Here is a 20701-nt window from a genome sequence, read left to right as displayed (position 1 = left end):
GGATGCTAGCCTTACCTTCATCTTTAAAAAAACATATGAGTGGCATATTCCTTTAGTGTTCCAAATACCCAACAATGTGTCCACAGGGTCGACCGGGCGCTGAATGACATTTACTGAAGGAAAAATAATTTTCTTAGTTTGAGAAAAGGTACCTTTCTTTTGCCTCCAACAGAAACACAGCTACGAGACGTATTGATTTTTTTTATATGGTGTTGTAGCTAACCTTAGTTTTGCAAGCTATTGGTTTCTTGCTTAGCGGCTGCCGCTTTCTCCGAGGTGGCTGTAAAGTTGATGCAGTTTGCCGTCACCTACCTGGCAGGCTGTCAGAAATAATTGCACTTCATGATGGCAGCAATGCTGTTACTGTGGAGAAACTAGGCCTCTTCATGAACATTTATATAACATACATTATATAAACATTTATTATACCTTGCCTTTTTCAAGAGGCCACCGTAAGACCACATGATTTAGTCTTTTTTTAGGCAAACCTAAGGTGGAAGCGCGCTCTATATTTTTGGTGGTGAATAGGGCATGCGGCGCTGACAGCCTACAACATGTGGAGAAGAAATGTGAAGAGCCCTCTTATCTGTATCCTGCAGAGGAAGACCACAGCTCTGTGAGGCTTTCCTGCAATCCCACCACCAAACCCAATTACTCCTTGAAACACGGCAGCCTTTAGCATTCTCCAAAGCATCGCTCCCATTTAGAATGTGACTTTAGAACGTATACGTTAAGTCGATGCTCTTCGCCAGTCTTGGCATCGCCAGCAGCAACACTTCCACTTCCTGTTTTCTGCAGTAGTCGTGTGGACTTGGAGCCGTCCTGCCTGGCACAAGGCCCGTGGCATATTAACTGCTTTGAGCTCAGAATACTCCTTGTTGGCACTCGGCTTGTCTCTCGGTTATGTTGCCTCCAGCTTTATCATGAAAGCAATTTAAAAGTACTTGAATCCTGATGGAGTCGAGTGGTTGTAGATAAATCGGACAAATGGAACCGGTCTCTCGTCTGTTGCATTTCCGCTCCTCTCGTACTTCGGCAGCGCTCTCTTGAGTTTCGGGGATGAAGTTTCCGTTCCTTCCTGCATTGAGCAGACCATAGTTTTGTTCTGGGGATTTGTTGCAACGTGCACTACACACACTGAGGGCATGTTGCATCAAGTACTCAATCGTGTTTTATGAAAAGGGAATGATCCGATTTTATTTTCTGCTTTAAAGGCTTCTTACTTCCTCAGCTACACTTGATTCAAATGTATCTCCTGTGCCTGCAGACGGGACATATTTCATCTCCAGTCGCTGCATTACTGGCTACATTCTGCTTTTCAACCTTTACATCCTCGCAACCCTTTAGCAGTGCGTTTCCCCCTTTGGTAGTTTTTACTTGCACTACCAGATGTTGCCCAGAAAAAGAGGAAAAGCAGACACTCTGGCATCATATTTACATAGTTAGCATAGTATGAGCATATTTCTAGATCTGTTTACCATTGTAAATCAGTAAAATGCCACACGTCTGTGAACCGCCTTCCCTTACTGTGAGTAAAGGGAAAGTGTTTCCCACACATGGTTGCCCTACTTACTAATTTTAGCAATACGACCTGAGCGGCACTAACCCCCGACCCACCACCACCACCACCGCACTGCGCGCCACCCCGAGCGTCCACCCACACGCTCTCTGCCATCCACACTGCGGGACGCATGGATTGATGTGCGGGCCTCGCCTCTCTCCATGCAAGGTGCATATCATGGCCATGCCACTCTCGCTCTGTAATGGAGCAGCGTTCATCACCTTCTAGCTGGCGTTGCCGGGACCTGCAGCTTCTTTTCCGGTGTAATTTAAAGTTGACCATAAATCAAGGTGTGCTTTTGACAAATGACTGTAATTACAGGAGAGGCCATTGCTGGTAGGGGAATGCATGCGTGTGGCTTTATGTGTGTGTGTGTTTCTACATTTCTTATGTTTGTGAATCAGAGCATTACAGTATATACAAATTGTGTCCTGGGAAAGGTAGACAGACCAGTGTGGGTAAGCAGTGACCGAGGATATACTACACTGAATCCGTGTGGGACCCCTGGCGGATGTGGCTCACTGTTCCAGTCAACAGTATATGGGTCAACTTGTGAGTGGAAGCTGCCGGGGGTTTGGTGGGTCAGGGGACCGGGGAAGGAAGGGGTCGGGAATGATGTTGCAGAAAGAGGACAGCCGAAGGTAGGGCAGAGAGGAGCGCGATGCTAAAGTGGCAGCAAATCCTTTTACGGCAGATTTAAAATCAAAGGCCATACAAATTCTGGACTGCGACGCTAAAACAGGTACCTGTTACCTGGGTCTGTTAGCTGACATTTATAGTGATGTCATAGAAGCTATGATTAACAAAGATAAACACCACATACTGTAAGCAGGGGCCGATTCAAATGTCTTTGCCATGATGTAATACACTTTCCTCATTTGACTGCATCCGTGGACATTATGACGTAGGGATTTGGGAGACACATCCGCTGTTCAGCTCTGGCCATCCTTTCTTTTCTTACCGAACTAGAAGTTATCCTGTGGAATGGTTCCTCTGATGGACGGCCCTTCGCGTTGTTGTACATATTGACAGACACCGTGTTGTTACCAACATCAAAGGTGCAGTGGCTTTTTCAAACTCGATGGCTAATGTTTTGTATGCTTAACCCAAGCGTTGATGAACCAGAACTTATATAGTCCGACCCCTTTTAACAGAGAGGCTGCTTAATACAACACAGAATTGGGCCAGATTAAAGCTGTCAATACAACTCTGATATTTTATGACCAGCAAATTGAAATCATTTCCTAAAAACACGAGGTTCACATGCCGAGTCAATGCTGTCAAGAACAAAAAGGCTCCACATCAACTAATGTTTGAGTTATGTGCTTAACTGCATTACCGGACGACAAAAGCAATTTTTCGCTCTTTGCTTATGCTTATAATATTCATTTTCATCTTGTCTGGCATTCGGATGGATATCTCACCTTTCTATTAGCGCACCTGCTGCTCGCTGGGAATTGGCGCCGTGGTCAACTGGCATCAGCAGCGCAGTAGAGGCTGCAATCACAGCGCATCAGGGCCACAGATATAGTAGAGCCAGTAACCCATCTGCAATCACGGTGCCATTGGCAATCGTTTGACAAACCATCTCTCTCTCTTTCTCGCTCGGTCTCTCTCTCTCTCTGTCTCTCGTTCCATGTTACGCCCCCTGAAAAAATGCTGTCCTGCTTCCTTCCTGTACCCGTGCGTCGCCTCTGCCTGACCTACTTCACCCTAGAAGAGATATATATATATATGTCTGATGCAAATTGCTGTATATATGCTAGCGGGTCTGGTAAATATCGTTCACAGTTCTCCTAGAATGGGAAATTAACGCCAAATGTTTAATTCAATGCACGCTGCTCACCAAGATGGTGTTCATCAATTGGTAATATGGCGTTTTTAATTGCAGCTTTAAAGGACTTTAGGGAGCAGCATTTGGCAAGCAGATCTGAATTGTCAAAATGAATCCATTCCATTTTTCTGACCAGACGTTAGCACATTTGGATTTTGGCCGACATGCCCTAGAGGCCTCATGTAGGTGTGTATCATCAGTGAGTTGTGTATCAGCTGACTATAAACATCCAGTAATATTAATCAAACTTTTTCAAAATTTTCAGGGCTCGGGTTGGACCTGATTTTAATGCTCATGTATGCATTTCTTACAAGTAGAATTGGTAAGGATAGCATTCCACTGCAGACTAAAGTTGTAATTTTCATTGCTCTTCCCACAATAGAAGACATTTCTTCTAATTAAAAAGGCGAATTTATGCATTTTATTAACTTCTCATTCATACAAGACTTTCTCCAACTCTTTCAATCAACCGTTTTAATGTTGGTCCATAGTCGATATTTTTAATAGTGTATAGGACAGCATTGTCCAAAGTGGGTAAGCTGTTTGCTAAAAAGGATGAAGAAATCCAACCACTATTATGATATAACAATTCTTTTAAGTCTGAAAACGTGTCATAATTCAAATGGTTATTTACAAAAATGCTCTAAGTTAAAGAACTCTTCTGTGTTTCTTTTCATGTCTATTGTTTCACAGACTGTAAAAATATATTACTCTGCACCGGTGCAAAATCCTCAGCAGGACATTCATTAAATACTTGCAATCTTGGATAAGGTCTACTCAAAGCTTTCCTAAGCTCAAAGCTTTCCTAAGCTTTGAGTAGACCTAAGCTTTCAAAGCTACGGGTTTGAGTTATATAGTCTAAGGTGCCAAACAGCTGCGCCCTCCTCCTCAGGGGAGGGAGGCCTGGAATAGATCCCACTGGTCAACTCAACATCAAAGAGAGAATTGGAGGAGATGGGAAAGAACACTTTGCTTACAGCTAAACAAATAAACAGCATTTCCGGGATACTGTCCTGATGCCGAGTTGATTGAATCATTGAAACTGATCTGATTATCACAGGAAACCATGTCCCAGTTCAAGAGGTCACAGACCTTCTGTCCACTCAGGCAGTTTTTCCAACACAGACATAGCAACTTATCTCTGGAGGAACAGCTTGGGCGTAACACCAGTAGCTTGGTTTAGCTTTTACAGTAAAGTCATGTTTTGTTTTCACTAGTTGGGGGTGTCTCCTGTCTAATGCTGAGCATTCAGTGAGTGATGTAATTGTTTCGTGCACTTCAAAAGTTTATCAATCTACTTTCATTTCATCCCATAATTAGGGTTCACATTTCATCACCGGAAATAAATGAGCTCAAACTCTGTATTTAGTTCAATTGTTGCACTAGGTTTCTTGTGTTGTCGTTTCCTCCATTTGGAGTTATGCTCATAGGCTTTAAACGTGTCTCTTTGTCAGCAGCAGCCACGAAGGACAACCATCAAACGAGCAACTGAGTTCTCTTTCTTTTGTTGTCACAAACGTACCATTCATGCGAGTATCTGCACCTCATTATTTTCAAGTGTTCCCTCCATACATTCGTTGTATAATTTCTTTCCACGCTACAACAAGTATTACTCTTATTATGAGTTTCGAGGCTCTGTTCTAGTGACAAGCTAATGTGGGGTTATTTTAGAATATCTGTTCCTTCATGATAAGTCCATAAACATGTGCACCCAGCTGATCCCAGAGTTTTTAATTTCCATGAAGAATGCAGGTGTCATTCCGAATTGGAAATGCTTTGGTTCATTTCAGCATCTTTGGGTCAAACCTGACCTACTTAATAACCGGCTTAGTTATCTCAGCGAGATGTTGAAGGCATCTCACTAGATTTGATGGTTGTTTTTTTCTTCACTCTGTGCACATTAAGACAAACAACGTGACAAATCTCGTCAAAATCCTCTGTTCATCCTCAGTTACTTATCCGTATTTATATCTCTAAACAGCTTGGTATTACAATTGAGATTGATTCAGAAGGGTGGGTTTAAAGCTGCATCTGATTTGGTGTAAACCAAAACACTAGAAATCACCCACTTGTGTACAGGTACATTTACCTAAGATGTGAAACCATTTTTTTACAAACTGATTATTGTAACAATGAAAGGATACAAAGAAGTGCTTAAATATTAATATTCCCGTTTCCATAGTTAATGTATACATTTATTTTCCTCTAGCTATTGTCATGTTTCATTCCGATAACGAGCTAGACCATTCCTTGTCTCCATGTTCTCCGTTACTCCTTCCACCTGCATATTCATCTCTTCTTAGTGCATCCTAATTCAAGTTTTTTCCTGTGAAAGATGCTGTGCTGAATCATAATATCCACATCAGGCTCCACATAATGATACAAGATGCATGTTATTTGTGTCTCCAGAATGGAGATTCAGGAAGACCTCTGATGGTTTCATTTGTGAGACATTTCTTTTCACTTTTACTCATCAAATCAAAGGGTCTGAAATGCTATTCGGTCTAATGAGAGAGACTTAAATGCAGGCGCTGTCATGACATTGAACAAGGGCGTGACAGACATAACCACTGTACCAGAAACCAACAGCGAGTGAAGGTGTGCCAACGGTGGACGGGTTATCTTTAAAAAGACCAAACAAATCCTGGCCGGTGACTGCACCAACAATGCTTGTACTTCTAAAAGACCTTCGGGCAGGTCGGGTGAACGGTGAACTCACTTTCCGCGTGGATGACGATGGCCGCCGTCACAGAGGTGACATGATTACCTCGTGTCAAAAGTTTAGCTCTTACCCGTATGCTACTCTCCTGTATGTGGCTCTCTTGGCCCACAGCCCAGCGCGGCTCGTCTCGAGTGGCCAGGCAAAAGTGCTGACCGACTTGGCCGCAGCCTGGGGGGGCTCAGCCCGGGTGTTGCTGGCATCCTGAAAGCCGATCGATCTGCCTGCATGCTCCGATGCGTCGCTGGTACCTGCGCATCGCTGGATGTCCGCCTGTATGTTAAATTACGTCTGCTTATGGATTCGTGCGTCGGACTGTACGTGTGTGACTCCACGCCCATCTGTGTTGTATTTCCCTGTGTGTGTGTGTGTGTGTGTGTGTGTGACTCCATGCTGTTTGATTGACAGGATTGGGTGTTGCTGCGGTGGGTTTTCCTGCTTCTCTGTTAAACAGGTCAGACATATATCTCCTCTTATATATATCTCCTCCTCTGTGTCTGATAGAAAAGACCTATCACAGCAGCCGTGACCTTATTTGCACGAATGCTACAGGTCCACTCGTGCTTTTTTCTATGCTCAGGAAGTACATGATGCGTTTCCGGAAGAGGCAAATGTATGGATGCATACAGGTCTAACGTCAGGGCCATCAGTACTTTTCTGATAGATGCACAGCCCCCCTCACTTATCACGCTCATCGAATCTTCTGCTGCAGTTCTGCCTCCAGATACTTCTCAGCCTTTCCCATTGTCCACACATGGATTCAGTATAGGCTTATTCCAAAAATCTAAGTTGGCATGCTCTTATGGGCTGTTTGTGGAATTGCCAGAATTGCCTCTCTGCAAAAGGATGGTCAGTCGTCCCCAGGCACAGGATAGAGTCAGTGATGGCTCAGACATTGTGACATTGAAACCCAAAATGAAGAACACCATCTGTTCCAGCTAGTAGGCTGCTAATACAGAAGGGAAATCATTCAGGACCAACCTGGTATATTTGTTTGGTGAAAGAAAATGCTTCACATTTCCCCTGTGAAAATTAATTAATTTCATTGTCAAACACACCGTACTGTGAGCATACACTCCAAGCATTTGGCCCTAATAACTGGGTTGATCCATAATAATGGTGATTATAATATAGCCATTTTTTCATGTAGCACTTACCACGTGTAAGCGCGTAAGGGTGGTAGCACTTACCCGGGGCACAAGCACATCATATCATATCAGCTGGAAACAGACCATCGTAATAATGTCTACATAGAACAAAGTAACACGTTACCTGCGTTAACTCATGTGTATGAAAGGCTCAAAGGTTCCTTGCAGCAGCCCTGAGTCTCCTCCACTCACTGGGAAGCACGTCATGGTCTGTAACTGTTCATTGGGACTGGGCCATGAACATGCACCTATAAACATTGAAATCAAGCTTGAACTAACATACTGCATATGTGGTAATATGGTTCAGAAACACTTAAAATATATACATTTAGAAGCTAAATGAGTGCACACTACTGCTGCTGTGGTCCCTTTGTGGTCACTGACCCTGTTTCTATGACTCAGAGCTTCCTCTGTTGCTCCTCTGAGCGCCAGATGGTCACTCAACTGCAAACATATGTTTGAAAGGATATGAAATTACTTTTGACCCCTAGAATTTATACTGGCTCTCATATCCATGACCATTCCCATGGCATGTTCCTCAGTGACTGACTAGCTGGATTTCTGATGCATTAAAGGAAAACGGGTTTTTGGAAGGAAGAAAAAAAAATGAAATAACTGTCAGTGTCCCAAGAAATCTGTCCGAGCAGTTCGGGTGGCTCATTGTAGCGGCCTCATTAAGTTGTTAATGAATGACTCACTAGATCTTCAGTTGTCTAATCTGCTGATTTTCTACCCTGAATATAATCTCATACTTTTTTCTAGGGACGGAGGCATGCTGCACAATATGTTCAGTCTGCATCTGAATGACCATTCGTTTTCTTTATATGAGAAAGCCAATTATTTAGTGTTTCTCCCTGGTTATCCTCTACTCTGGCCTTCTTAAATGGAGCACTTTGAACTGTGACTGACAAACAAATACAGGGTGATTGAAGCGTGCTGTGCTGGAATAAACCTCCCTAACTCCCCTCAGATCTGTAGCTGTGAAGAACCTTGTCAAGCAAGCCTCCGGGGGCTCTCAATCGCATTGATATATTGATGTATTTTCATATATATTTCCACATAAAAACGGTCTCCGGAGCGTTCTAATGGCTTTTGGAATAGGAATTCAAATCAATTTATATTTAAGCAGGTGTAACCTTGAAACGGGCAACTTCAAAGACGAAGCCGGGGGCCTAAACATTTCCAGCTCGCATGGAGACAGCAAGATGTTTTCTTTTGGTGTCAGTGGAATATATGAGTATTATTTATTGTGAATAACCTTGAACGGTATATATTTAGAATCCATTCATTAGATGCAAGTGAACATTGTTGGCTTGTGTTCATCCTTCCTTAACACGAGCCCCTGCGTAACGCTAGAAGGATAAGTCAAATCATGCACCAGAAAAGACCCTTATGTCTTTTCCTATAAGAAATGCGGAAAGTGTTATTTCCCACCGTAATCTACAGGCTTCTTAGTGACGCGCTGCTGGCAATACTCAGAGTTTGAATTTGTGGGTTTTGTCCCTCCTTTGAGTTGGTTCCTGGCAGTAAGGAAAAGAGTCTGTCTGCGACTGATTTTGCATTCTGATGTGTGGCGAGTGATTACAAACAAAAGTGCTGCCGCCCGTCGGGGAAATGCACATTGTAATTATGGCAGAAGAAAAAGCTGCTCAGAAAACCTTGTTAAAATCTAATAAGCCCAAGGTTCTGTCTTGTTTGCCATGCTTTGTCAAGGCTGACTATTATGATCTCAAATATTTAAATCAAATTTAAATCAAACTGTGAGGGGAAAAAAAATAAAAGTCGACTGGAATCCCCCCCCCCTCCCCCCCCCCCCCCCCCCTCCTTCCCTCAGGTGTAAAGTGGTGGGGCGGCTGTGTCCCAGGAGGTAGAACAGGTCTGATCCCCAGCTCCTCTCATCCAATTGGTTAAAGTGTGTTTTAGCGTTTGGTGTGTGTGAACGAGAGGCAGATCTTAAAAGATTGAAAGAGGCCATATAAATGCTGCAATCTAATGATGTACACATTAAAGCCCAACTACACGTACGACTGACAATTTACAATGTTTAGAAATGGCTCCGGTAAGGAAGCCACCGCTTCTGGAGTGCCCAAGTGTGGTGCATCTCAACATTGACCTGGGTTTTCAAATACACTGTGACATCTGTTTAAAACCAAGCGGCTGAAGCAGCAGCAGCAGCAGCAGCAGCAGCAGCAGCTCACTTTACATTACCAACGCTCGTGGGAAAGCGGGTGGAAAATTTTAAAAGAATAAAAAATGGGCTACAGATGCAAAAGAAGTCCGTCATCTCACTGACTGGCATTGTTAGCTAGTGTTGTTTGTGCAGGTTTATATACAGATAATAAACAAATAAATCATAAATACATTTCCTTGAGATGATCACTGTATCAAGGTTTTGCTTGTTAAATCTTTTTCATTTGTTTAATGTAATTTAATCATTGAACGCAAATCCAACGACAAGTGAAATCAATTAGTTAATCTAAGACATTGTTAATATTTGAACGGGCCCGGGGCCACTTTGTAGGGCCCCGAGGTCAAAAAGATTAAGAAACCTGCCCTAGAGGATGAATACTCACAACTAAGGTTGGGTATCAAGAATCGATTGGAATCGGAACTAGCTGTGCGATTTACCCGGTATCGTTCAAAAGTTTAAAATTCGATTCCTAGTTTCGATTCTCAGTCCGCCGGCACCGACCGGAAACTGAAACCGCTGAACACCAACAAAGAAGCGTTCACCGGAAGTGTTGGCGTAACAGCGCGATCGAACATGTATAGCGTGCGGCGGCGGTCCAAAGTGTGGTTACACTTCATGAAACAAACCGGAAACTCGGCAAAAAAACACTCCCGGTTGTTGTGCATTTGTGACGCATCAGACCAGCGCGCGCGCGGGTGCCGGGTGGCCCGAGCGGAGCGGTCCCGTCTGTTAAAATGAGCAGTGAGGCTGGCGCTGCAAAGAAAAAAAGAAAGGTTGTGCTAGCACTCCCCGCGTCGACCGCCAGCAGCCCCCCCGTCAGCGAAAGTGTCCCTGATTTGAGGTTGGGAGAGTTGCGGAAAGACCCTTGGTTAGCTAGCTCATTTAAAATATCTTAAACGTAAACTTTTTTGACCCTGCCTCTTAAAAGAATCTGAATCGAGAATCGCTGGGAATCGGAATCGCTCAAATTCAAACGATACCCAACCCTACTCACAACTGGGATCACTAAATTTTCTATTTGTACAGCAAGCAGTTCCATTTTTTTTTTTTTTCAGTCAATCCGGGAAATACCTGAATATCTACCAGATGTATTGGTCCAAAAAGGACGACCTTCTCTTTGAACATTCTATCTTAAATTGATTTTTTAGACCGCTCTGGTACCAGATAGCTCCAACTATGCACAGTGGGTGGAATGACTTCACCTCAGCTGGTAGGCTGTCAGTGACTGATGTATTCTGTAAGTGCCAGCTTATCGTAATCAGCTTTTGCACATTTCTAAGCTGGTGATTCAAAGCAATCTCTAAACCTTAAGTAAATGAATTCAAGAATGACAGCGCTGTGTAACTTCTCCATGTTTTTGACTGTTTTAAATTTATTTAAATTAAAAAAAAATAAAACAATACAAATCTTTTTCCGGCAGAATGAGTTGACAGTGACATTTATCCAACCCTGTTGTTTGTAAGGTGCACATAATGAGGCACTCAAGGGCCACATGATGCGTTATAAATATCAAGCTTTTTTCTCTTAGCTGGAATTGGTTTAAAGAAAACATGTCAAAATGTCTGCTCTAATCAGAAGTTAAGTACATTCAAGGTGTTCATGTGGCCAGAATTTGAGTCCGTCCGGTCTCATAATACCATTTGTTCCTAAAAACGCGCTATCTCTATTTTGTTTATTGGATGAAATCCAAATTGGGTGCAACATACGCTGGTCTCGTCCTTCCCGCTGCCTGCAGGCTGCTTTGAATGATGTGGAGTGACTGGCAGCTCTAGAGACCCTTTAGTCAGCAGTTAGCTCAGATCCAGCCGAACTCGAACCCCAGGGGGGCTGGTGGGAGTGTGCTCCCCTCTGTGTGTGTGTGTGCGCATCTGTCAGTGTGTGTGACCCTCTGGGGCTATGGAAGTAAATCTGTGTCATCGGGGGTTGAAATAAAAAGTTGATTGAATTTCTAGCACTGAATATTTATGCATTGAAATTATGTACCTGAATGTTTTTCAACATTAAAACACCACAAAAAAATTCAACCTAAAAAAAAAAAATGTTGAAATGTTCGAAATGGAGGCTACAATATTCAACCCAAAAAAATTCAACCTTGACACACCAACATCCGGAGGCTACAATATTCAACCCCAAAAAATTCAACCTTGAGACACCAACATCCGGGACACTAAGGAAGAGCAATAGATTCTAGATTCAAGATCAGGAGCGTGCGTCAAGCGAAAGGAGCGAGCACCCAAAACACCTTCGGCTTCGGATTGTATCCATGTCCCACAATAACGGGGCTTTAACTCTTCTTTATGTCAGTGTGGCAACGTATGAAGAAATACATAAAAGAACATATAATGTTCACCCTGAACCAAAACGTTTGCTCACCACTGACGATATACAACTTTATTACAACTATACAAATAAATCAGAATCCCATAAGCTCAGCTGGCCGAGTGTGTAGCGCAGCTGCTTTGTGGCACAACTTTATTTTGCGCGACACGGTTCGAATCCCGGTTGTGGCGGACTTTTAATAAATGTTCTTTTGTGTATTACTTCATACGTGGCAGTGACGTAGTGCTCACTTATACAATCGTAATCGCTGCAATGGATATGGGAGGCATTTTTGAACATTTTCAGCACAATATGTTTGCAAATGTGTGACGACTCAAGTGACGGAGGCAGACAACACCTGCCTGTCGGGGGGAAAACAAACACGCACCCGTAGCCAAACCAGTAGGTTCAAAAACCAGTAGGCACGTAACACCGTCACTGAAAAATGGGTTCTCGTTTCAGACTTTATGAGCAAATACAGGATCCCTTTGAGATCAATTCTAAAGCCTCGCATTAAGACGTACATCCCTGTATGTATGACGCTACTTGCAGGTCGCTGTGTTGTGCCAGATCCTCAATAAAGTTTACCCATGGTCATGAAGACTCATTTAACGTTACGTGGACTTGAATGCCGCTTAATACCCAACTGAGATCGGCTTGTGCCGCTCAGAAAAAGGATCCTTCCACTGACCACTTTCCGCACTAGGCGCTACTGCGATTATTCCTGCATGTCCTGTGGGGTTTATGCGTCTGCACGCTCCGTTAAAGCCGCTGCCCCCCCCCCCCCCCGCCCCCACTACGATACAGCAGCTCATGTGCCTCTTCAAGCGCGTTCCTGGATTCAAAACTCCGCCAATCACTGCTAACAGCTTGTCGAAGGATCTCAGCATCATTGAATAAATTCACAACTAGAAGAAGAGGCGTTTTGTGAGCGGCTGTACGCTCTTGTTTAACTTCCGCTTAGTTCATGTCCAACACAGTCTGTTAATGTACAAATGTCAGCTGTCCATTACGGAATCTTACAGACACAAACCAGGTTTGCAAGGTGTTTTGGGTGCTCGCTCCTTTCGCTTGACGCACGCTCCTGATCTTGAATCTAGAATCTATTGCTCTTCCTTAGTGTCCCGGATGTTGGTGTCTCAAGGTTGAATTTTTTTGGGTTGAATATTGTAGCCTCCGGATGTTGGTGTGTCAAGGTTGAATTTTTTTGGTTGAATATTGTAGCCTCCATTTCGAATATTTCAACATTTTTTTTTTTTTAGGTTGAATTTTTTTGTGGTGTTTTAATGTTGAAAAACATTCAGGTACATAATTTCAATGCATAAATATTCAGTGCTAGAAATTCAATCAACTTTTTATTTCAACCCCCGATGACACAGATTTACTTCCATATGGGGCGGAATGTCGCTGTGAGCAATGGAGAATTGTTCACCTAAATAAATAAATAAAAAAAACTGGTAGTGGATACACTGGGGATGTGTCTTAAAACTGTAAGGAAGTCTCTGAGACCCTACTTCTCAATGGATTTCAGGGTTCTTGTTTGAATCATTTATGTCACTTTGGCAACATGAGGCCATGGTGGAAGGTAAGGCAAATAGAGCCAGACTAGATATGTTGAGAGGATGGAAATGTTCATGTAGGTTGCTCGCCTGCTCACCTGACAGATAGCCGTTTCATTTCATAACCCTTCATCAACGCATGATGTAGGACCCCAAAACACTTCTTGCCACTGAATGCCAGTAATGTTATGTCATAGAAAACTGCATTGAATACATTTTCAAAAGCACATTCTCTCTAATGCCGGGTGATTATTTGAGAAGGGTGTTCTCCTGAGCCTTTTCTATGAGGCTGAGCACACTTGGTCTTGGACACGGCAGCTATCAGCTCAAATACACACACACACACACACACACCCATGCTGCCACCTTGGAGATTACTGTGATTCCCATCATGGGGACTTGACATTTAGTTACAAGACAAAAATTGTCTTCAAAAACCCTCAAAGAAAAATGTTTGTGCCTGGCAGAGGGAAAGAAATACAATTTTATGTGGCTGACGAACTGGACCCAAGGTAAATATGCTCTAATCGTGTTGGATGTCAACAAATGTTGCTTTATCATCGACATGGAGGAAGACTTTTTTTTTTCTTCTGTGAAGACATTTGTTTTCATTCTTGCTGGTACATTTTTCCATGTTTGATCTCTCAGAATGTAACTGCCATGGTGATAGTAACTAAGTAACTAACTCCTCACTGGTTATCAGTTTTGTGTAAATAACCCCAAAATCCGTAAAACAGGGCGCAGATTCCCTTTGTTGATCGACCCTTCCGTCGCCGAGGGCCTTGGTGACCGAGTTTCTGGATGGTTTTTCCATTCACAGGCTCCACGGGAGCTTTTTGGCCTGAAAGCTTGAAAGTCACACAAGAGTAAAAAAAAAAAAAAAAAAAAAAAAGTTGAACCGCAACACGCCCTCCCTCTTCCTCCTCTGGAGTCATCAGCAAAAAGGTTTCTAGCTACCCTAATCCATGTTGTGCACAGTTATTGTAACCCTGAGCCCTGCCCCCCCCAGAGAAAGAGAGGGTGCGTGTGTGCTGGTGGTGAGCGGGATAAGTTGCATACTGTCATTGTTGCCTGACTTCAAAGATGCCTGCTCACCATGCTCTCTGCTGAAATCCCCCCACCCCCCACCCCCCAAAACCTGACAACATTAGAATACCATCAAACACTCTCTGGCTGCCTTTGAAATGCCACTGACAATGTTTGGCGCTGGAACTTGCCCGGCTCTAAAGATCACACCCGTGTTATTGAAATAAATCTGTGGCTTGTAATAGGAACGGGAATGAACACATTTTTCATGCTTTGGCTCAGAAGTTGAATATGTGAGATGTGGCCTTGTTTTCCTGGAGAGTAGCTTGTCGACTCTGTAGCTCTCCCTCGGCATCCATTGTACCGTTGCCTTTTCTTCTCGCGTGGTGCATTCTTCACTCTGGCCTTCTGTACTTTACCTCATCCAGATGGTAAAAAAAAAAAAAAAAAACAATTCCATCCAGAGGGAAGATTTAAAATGATCTGCAGTGAGATAGATATACAAAAAAAAGGAAGCCAGACTAAACAGTCGCAAAGGTTAAGTGTACCAAATGAGTGGTTTGATAGACTTCAGTTTATTGATTTTATGGTCCCAACTATGGACTTTTCCCATTTCACTCAGTGCTGGCTCGGTGGAAGATGGACGTGCACGGATTCAAATCAAACAGCGTGCTGTTGCTTTTTTTACAAGGTAAACCAGTGGGGCGGGCAACGGAGTGAGAGACGAAGCGAATGAATGGCAGTAGGTGGGAGAGTCTTGCGAGCAACATGCATCCAATTTAATTGCGAAACATCAATACTCTTACATCAGTGGTTTGCCGTAGCCCGCCTCCTACTGTGATGTTCTGCGTGAATTCAGTTACAAATGCTGAACTACAGTGAGGGTTGCACTTCCCAGTCGGCACATCCTTCCTAAAATGAAAGTATGAGATACTTTTTCAGATAGAATAATGAAAGTGTCCATGAAAAATAGCAGTAACAGGGGCATTTACTACAAACCTTAATATGTTTACATTGATCATTTGTTTGTGCTTTACAAAGACTGCTTTATATACACGTACACAACACACATGGAAATGCTGTCGTGCATATAGCTGTAAATCAACAAAAACCTGCAACAGAGCTAGAAAGCTGATTGATTCTCCAAAATACTGAAATGTAAGGTTTGGATTTAGTAATTATCGAGACAAACAGTAAAGTTATATTTCAGTATTGGTGGATTTAACAACACCAGTGGTAACTGGTGCTGACACAGACTCCAGTTTAATTCTTCATTTCCCAGAATTTACTGGACACAGCAGAGTCTTTGCCGTTCCAAAAGCAAATCTTGTATCTCTGTACCACAGCAAACAAACGTTTTCATATAACTAAAAAAAATGCAATGTGCAATCGGGAAATGTTTATTGCCATAATATGTCAGACATACATGAAATTTGACTCGGCAGTTGGTGCATGACAGAAGATACGGTAATGGACAACAGAACGTAGTGCAGGAATTAGATGGAAAATAAAATATATGCTATGGGTTAGTAAGTTAAGAAATAAAGATAAAAATAAATAAATAAATGAATAAAGTTTCCCCTAGAACTGCAGAGCAATAAAGTTTGTTATTGTTGGTGAAAAGTTGTCCAGCTTGGTTCCTTCATCTCTTGTTCCGTGACTCCGTGCAATACTGTTGTCAAAAGATACAGAACAAAACCCTGTCTGTTTTCGTTGATTCATTTTTTTATGAGCAAACACTGTCAGTGCTGACCTCAGTGGAAAAAAAACTTGTATTCTAGCAGTCTTATACACTCAAGAGTAGCGTGTGCACCAGGGAAAGCTTTTATTTGTTAGCCATTTATAATGGCAGAATGAAATAATTAGTCTTTTTGAGCAGCATTTGAGAAATGACAAGTTGGTTAAATTACAAATATTTATGAAGTGTACCAACCTATAACCCAAAGAAAAAGTATTCCCATCCATAATGTACAAAATGACTTACTGTAACTGGATTTGTAGGGCCAAGATTGTGATAAATTGTATTTTTTAAGGTAGTGAGGATTCAACAACTTTACATCAAGGCAGTTGAAAGTTTTAATGAGTTGGTTTAGTGGAGAAGGTACACAGCCTTTGCACTGGAGACGAGAGCATATATGATCAGTATATATGAGCCATTTGCTGCACCGGGAAACTTCATGAACACGGCCTCAAATCCACAGCAAGACGAATTCTTCCTGTTTCTCGATTTTAAACTTTTGTGGAAGGTTTCTCCGGCTGGTTATGTGCTACTGCAGAGTTTCCTGTGTTATGTTAAGCCGAAGCGTGGCTTCCATAATTGATGAGTCATTTAGGGCATTTTCGTGACAATCCTGTTCTGTTCTCGCACCAGGGGAGTGAAAAATGTAACCTGTTCCCGTCTTCGACTCGGTAACCGAAAAGCTGTCAGTCCAGAAACATGTGGCTGCATGAATAATTACTTCATGCCTCACGGAATACCCTGTTTCCGGTATGATATTTGTCAGTGTATGCCATTCATCAAACAGAATAAAACAAATAAAAACACAGAGTCTCAAAGAAGCCCCCATGAGGCTGGCAGAGGCTTTCCCTCGACGTAAAGACCCCCTGCTGAGAGTTTACAGTCCCATGTGGATCTTGCTGAACCTAATCTCCTGATCAACCACACGCTGCCAGAGTTCCTCCTGCGCCCCTCCCGCCGCGATCCACGAACAGCAGGAGGCCAAGGAAAAAGAAGAAGTGAAGAATGAGGGGAGCATTGGCGGAGGGCGGGGAATCATGTCGCGTCACCGTCGGCTGGGTGTGAGATCGATAGAGAGGATGAAGACGTTGGCACTTTTTCTCCTGTAACTTTTAATCTTTTTTTTTTTTTTGTGAGCCAGTCTCTCAAGCGAGGGTCTTTTCCGTGGTAAATTCAACTGGCCTGCAAAAGCAAATCAAACACATGCAAAAGTCAACAATGCATTGCTTACAACGGGTCATAAATATTGCAGCAGGCATGTGAGAATCCAGATCAGTTTTTTTATTGCAGCCTGACTGACGGAAGGTGTCTTGGCATCTGTTTGTATCTGAACTGCATGTTTTTTTTGTTAATCGTTTGGCTTTCCCTGTTCAGTGAAGTGTCTACATCCCTTGCTATGTTTCATTTGGCTGATTTGTCCCTGACGTCCCTGTTGGGTGTGATTCCTTCCGAATTTAGGCTTGACGTGAACACTTTCTGTGTGTTTTCTTCCAGTCGAGTTTGATGACTGTGCGGGGAACGAAGACGTGCAGTTTGAGGTGTCGGACCCCAGCTTCTTTGTGGATGGAGATTTGAATCTGGTGGCCCAGCAAGATGTCCTTCAAAGCCAGCCAGTCCTGTTCATCCACGGGCTCAGTGCACACGCAGAGGACACGGCACAGGTGGAAGTCACTGGACTTCCTGCTCAGTCGCCGCACACTCTCCGGGTTAGTAGAGATTTCCTTTTGATTGGGTTTCTGTTTGGGTTTATTTATTTTTTTTCATCAATTTTTCCATTTACACTTCATCAAAATTGGAAAGGGTACACATCATTAACGATTGAAAAGGTTACGTTAATGTAGCATAACTGAACTCAACGCAGCCATGATTAAACAACAATTCCCATGGGTGAATGAGAAGATTTACGACCTGCATTTTAGTTTGATATTTTAGGGAACACAGTTATTTGCTCCCTGGCCAAGATGTAGGGGACATGGTTTATTGCACTCTCAAGCCTTTTACCAAAAATATGAAACCCAACGACAACCAACTCGGGACAATTACTGCAAACAGCCAAGAAAGAGTTTGGCACTCAGGTTTTTAGCAATTCCGCATTGAGTTATTGCACATTTGTTGTGCGTTTGGAACACATTATTAACAACCAGTTCATGACCAGAAGAAGTTCTGGTGGGTGAATTTCCCTTCTGTTTGCACAGAGCTAACTCTGTCTGTCGTTTTCAGTCTTTGTGCTAAGCTAACTGGTTGCTGCTTTTGAGCTTGTTAAGTAATTAGTCGTAATTGCCATAGCAACCTCAGCCCAGTCGGGCAGAAGAAATAACCAGTGCCACAGCTCTTCAATTACATGCTGTGTGCATGGATGATAAAAGGAAAGCAGACTCTTCAGCTAACTGTTATGGAGACAGTTGTGTGGTCATGTTGCTGTAAAAGGAAATGTTGTGTTTAGTTAGCCTTCATTGGCTTTTGTGGGTAGTTACCTTTGTGCTTAATTAGTTATGGTTAAAGGGCATTTACACATGTTACACACGCAGTGTTTTTAATTATAGATTTATCTCACTGTTAATACATTAGATTGTCCCTTTACGTTGTGATTAATGGTTAGTTGTAGCACTATGGCTAATGAGTAAATTCTAAAGAATGGATAAACTACCACCTTCACACCCTGGCAGACTGTAAGCAATTGTTGGCCATGCACCACATCCACAGTATGAATCCGTATTTGTCTGAACAGGCATGCAAGTAGAATACATTTGAAAGAAACGGGAAAAAAAAGTTTATTTGTCCAACTATTCTTTTTAATGGGGCGACAAAATGGTTAGTTTAGCATGGGAAGCTTGGTTGGAGATCTAAACAGGGACATTAAGTGTGATGCACAAGACGTTCATGCATTAGTGATCATTATTGCAGATTGCGAAAGACTTGACACTCATAAATGTAAGGCACGCTCAAACAAACTTAATTATCACCAATTGACATAATTGCACCACTTCAAAGATGCCATATTAGGCAGTCGGGAAACACCCACAACCGCAATCTTTGAAACCAAATGGATATTTGAAGAAAGTGCAAAATAACGTGTAATGGTGAACTACACTAGAAATATAAATGTCACACATATTTACGACCTCAGAAAACAATGACCGAGAAGTGGGAGAGCACAGAGACGGTGATTAATGTTACATCCGCCAAGAAAAGAGTAAAGTTTTTGATATACTCAAGAGGAACATGTGAGAGCAGCTGGAGGATGCCTGGGAGAACAACAGCTGCTTAGCTCTATCAAACCTATGAGCGAATCATCTCCTCTCACCCTGGATCGCTTTTTCCCGTGCTGCTGCAGATGGCAGTAACAATTGAGCCCAGCACTCAATCTGTCCGCGGGGCGATGAAGCCAATGTCTAATGATGGACAGTTTGGATCATCGATCCAGAATACTCACACTTGGAAATGCTATCCTCCACTTTGGAACGTCCCAGTGTCAGGGAAAGCGTGATTGGCGGGTCCACTGTGGCATTCACACAGGTATACCGTATACATGCTTTTATTTAGCGTGGGGCGATGAGTAAAAAACTCCCTAACAAGAAACGCCCCCCCCCCCCCCCCCCCAAATTTAAATATGTGGCAATATGTGGAGACATTTCTCGGTTTTACAGTTATTATTTATCCACAAGGTCACTTAGAAAGGCGTGTAAACGCTTTGCTACAGGGCAACATAAACAGCTGTAATGTTTTAGCACCAGGGAATGGTGCATGAAAAATTACACTTTGACTGGCCAGTTCATATTTCTTGGAAATTTGGCCAATACGCCTGCAGCCCACCACAGAGCTTTTTTTTTTTTTTTCTCTGCAAATGTGTTGCTTTGTTTGGGTACTCAACAGAAATGGGTTTCTGCAGCCAGCAAATTGCCTGCATTATAAACCTCGGTGCACCTGGATAAACACCATTGTGCCTCATTCATAACCTCCGCATACCTCAACTTTCCCTTTGTTTCCTTTCAAACACACTACATTGATTAGGTAAAGTTCCAGGGGCTGCAGGTACACTTGGTATTCCCCATCGTGTTCGCAGAGATCATCATTCCTCCTGCCCGCAGTCCTCAGAGTCCTGCTGCTACACTTCCTGCTGCCCGGAGCTTAATGAACGTCTCCATCTCTTTGAATATGCTCTCATCGGTTAATGCCGCTCACCATCGTTCATTTTGTTAGCCCATCCACGAGTCTTTGGGGACACAAGTGAACTAGTATTTTGGGAAATTATGTATAGGAAGCGAAGTTAGCGTTGAGAAATGTGACTTTATTGTCTTTCCACTTTTTGGTTGGTAGATGTCTCTCTCCATTCCATTTATTTTTAGTGAGAGAAGAGCAGTTATATTTTCCTTTTTAACTCCTTTAAATATTTGGTGGATGGCTGATGTTTTAGTTTGGTTATTAAAATATAAATCAATCATATCTTCAGAATCCTCAGCCGTACTTTGCCTCAGTGCTAATTATGAAATGATATTATTCTAATATGCTGAGCTGGCAGCATGTAAACACTAATTGCGAGCATGTTCTCATGCTGGTGTAAATCTTTAGCTCGAATACACTGCTGCAGGTGTACTTGGGATTCATG

At 42.8% G+C, this 20701-nt stretch overlaps 1 protein-coding gene across 1 annotated transcript in view; it reads left to right on the top strand.

Moving 5' to 3' along the window:
- Positions 1 to 20701, top strand: part of cdh13 (cadherin 13, H-cadherin (heart)) — a 230535-nt gene that overhangs the window by 52429 nt on the left and 157405 nt on the right. The window contains exon 3 of the mRNA XM_062562779.1: positions 17590 to 17801. Coding sequence (XP_062418763.1) covers positions 17590 to 17801 — 212 coding nt within the window. The remainder of the gene's footprint in view (positions 1 to 17589; positions 17802 to 20701) is intronic.

Source organism: Pungitius pungitius, chromosome 6 (assembly GCF_949316345.1).
Source record: "Pungitius pungitius chromosome 6, fPunPun2.1, whole genome shotgun sequence".
In the NCBI taxonomy this organism is placed as follows: Eukaryota; Metazoa; Chordata; class Actinopteri; order Perciformes; family Gasterosteidae; genus Pungitius; species Pungitius pungitius.
This window is presented reverse-complemented; position numbering and strand designations above follow the sequence as displayed.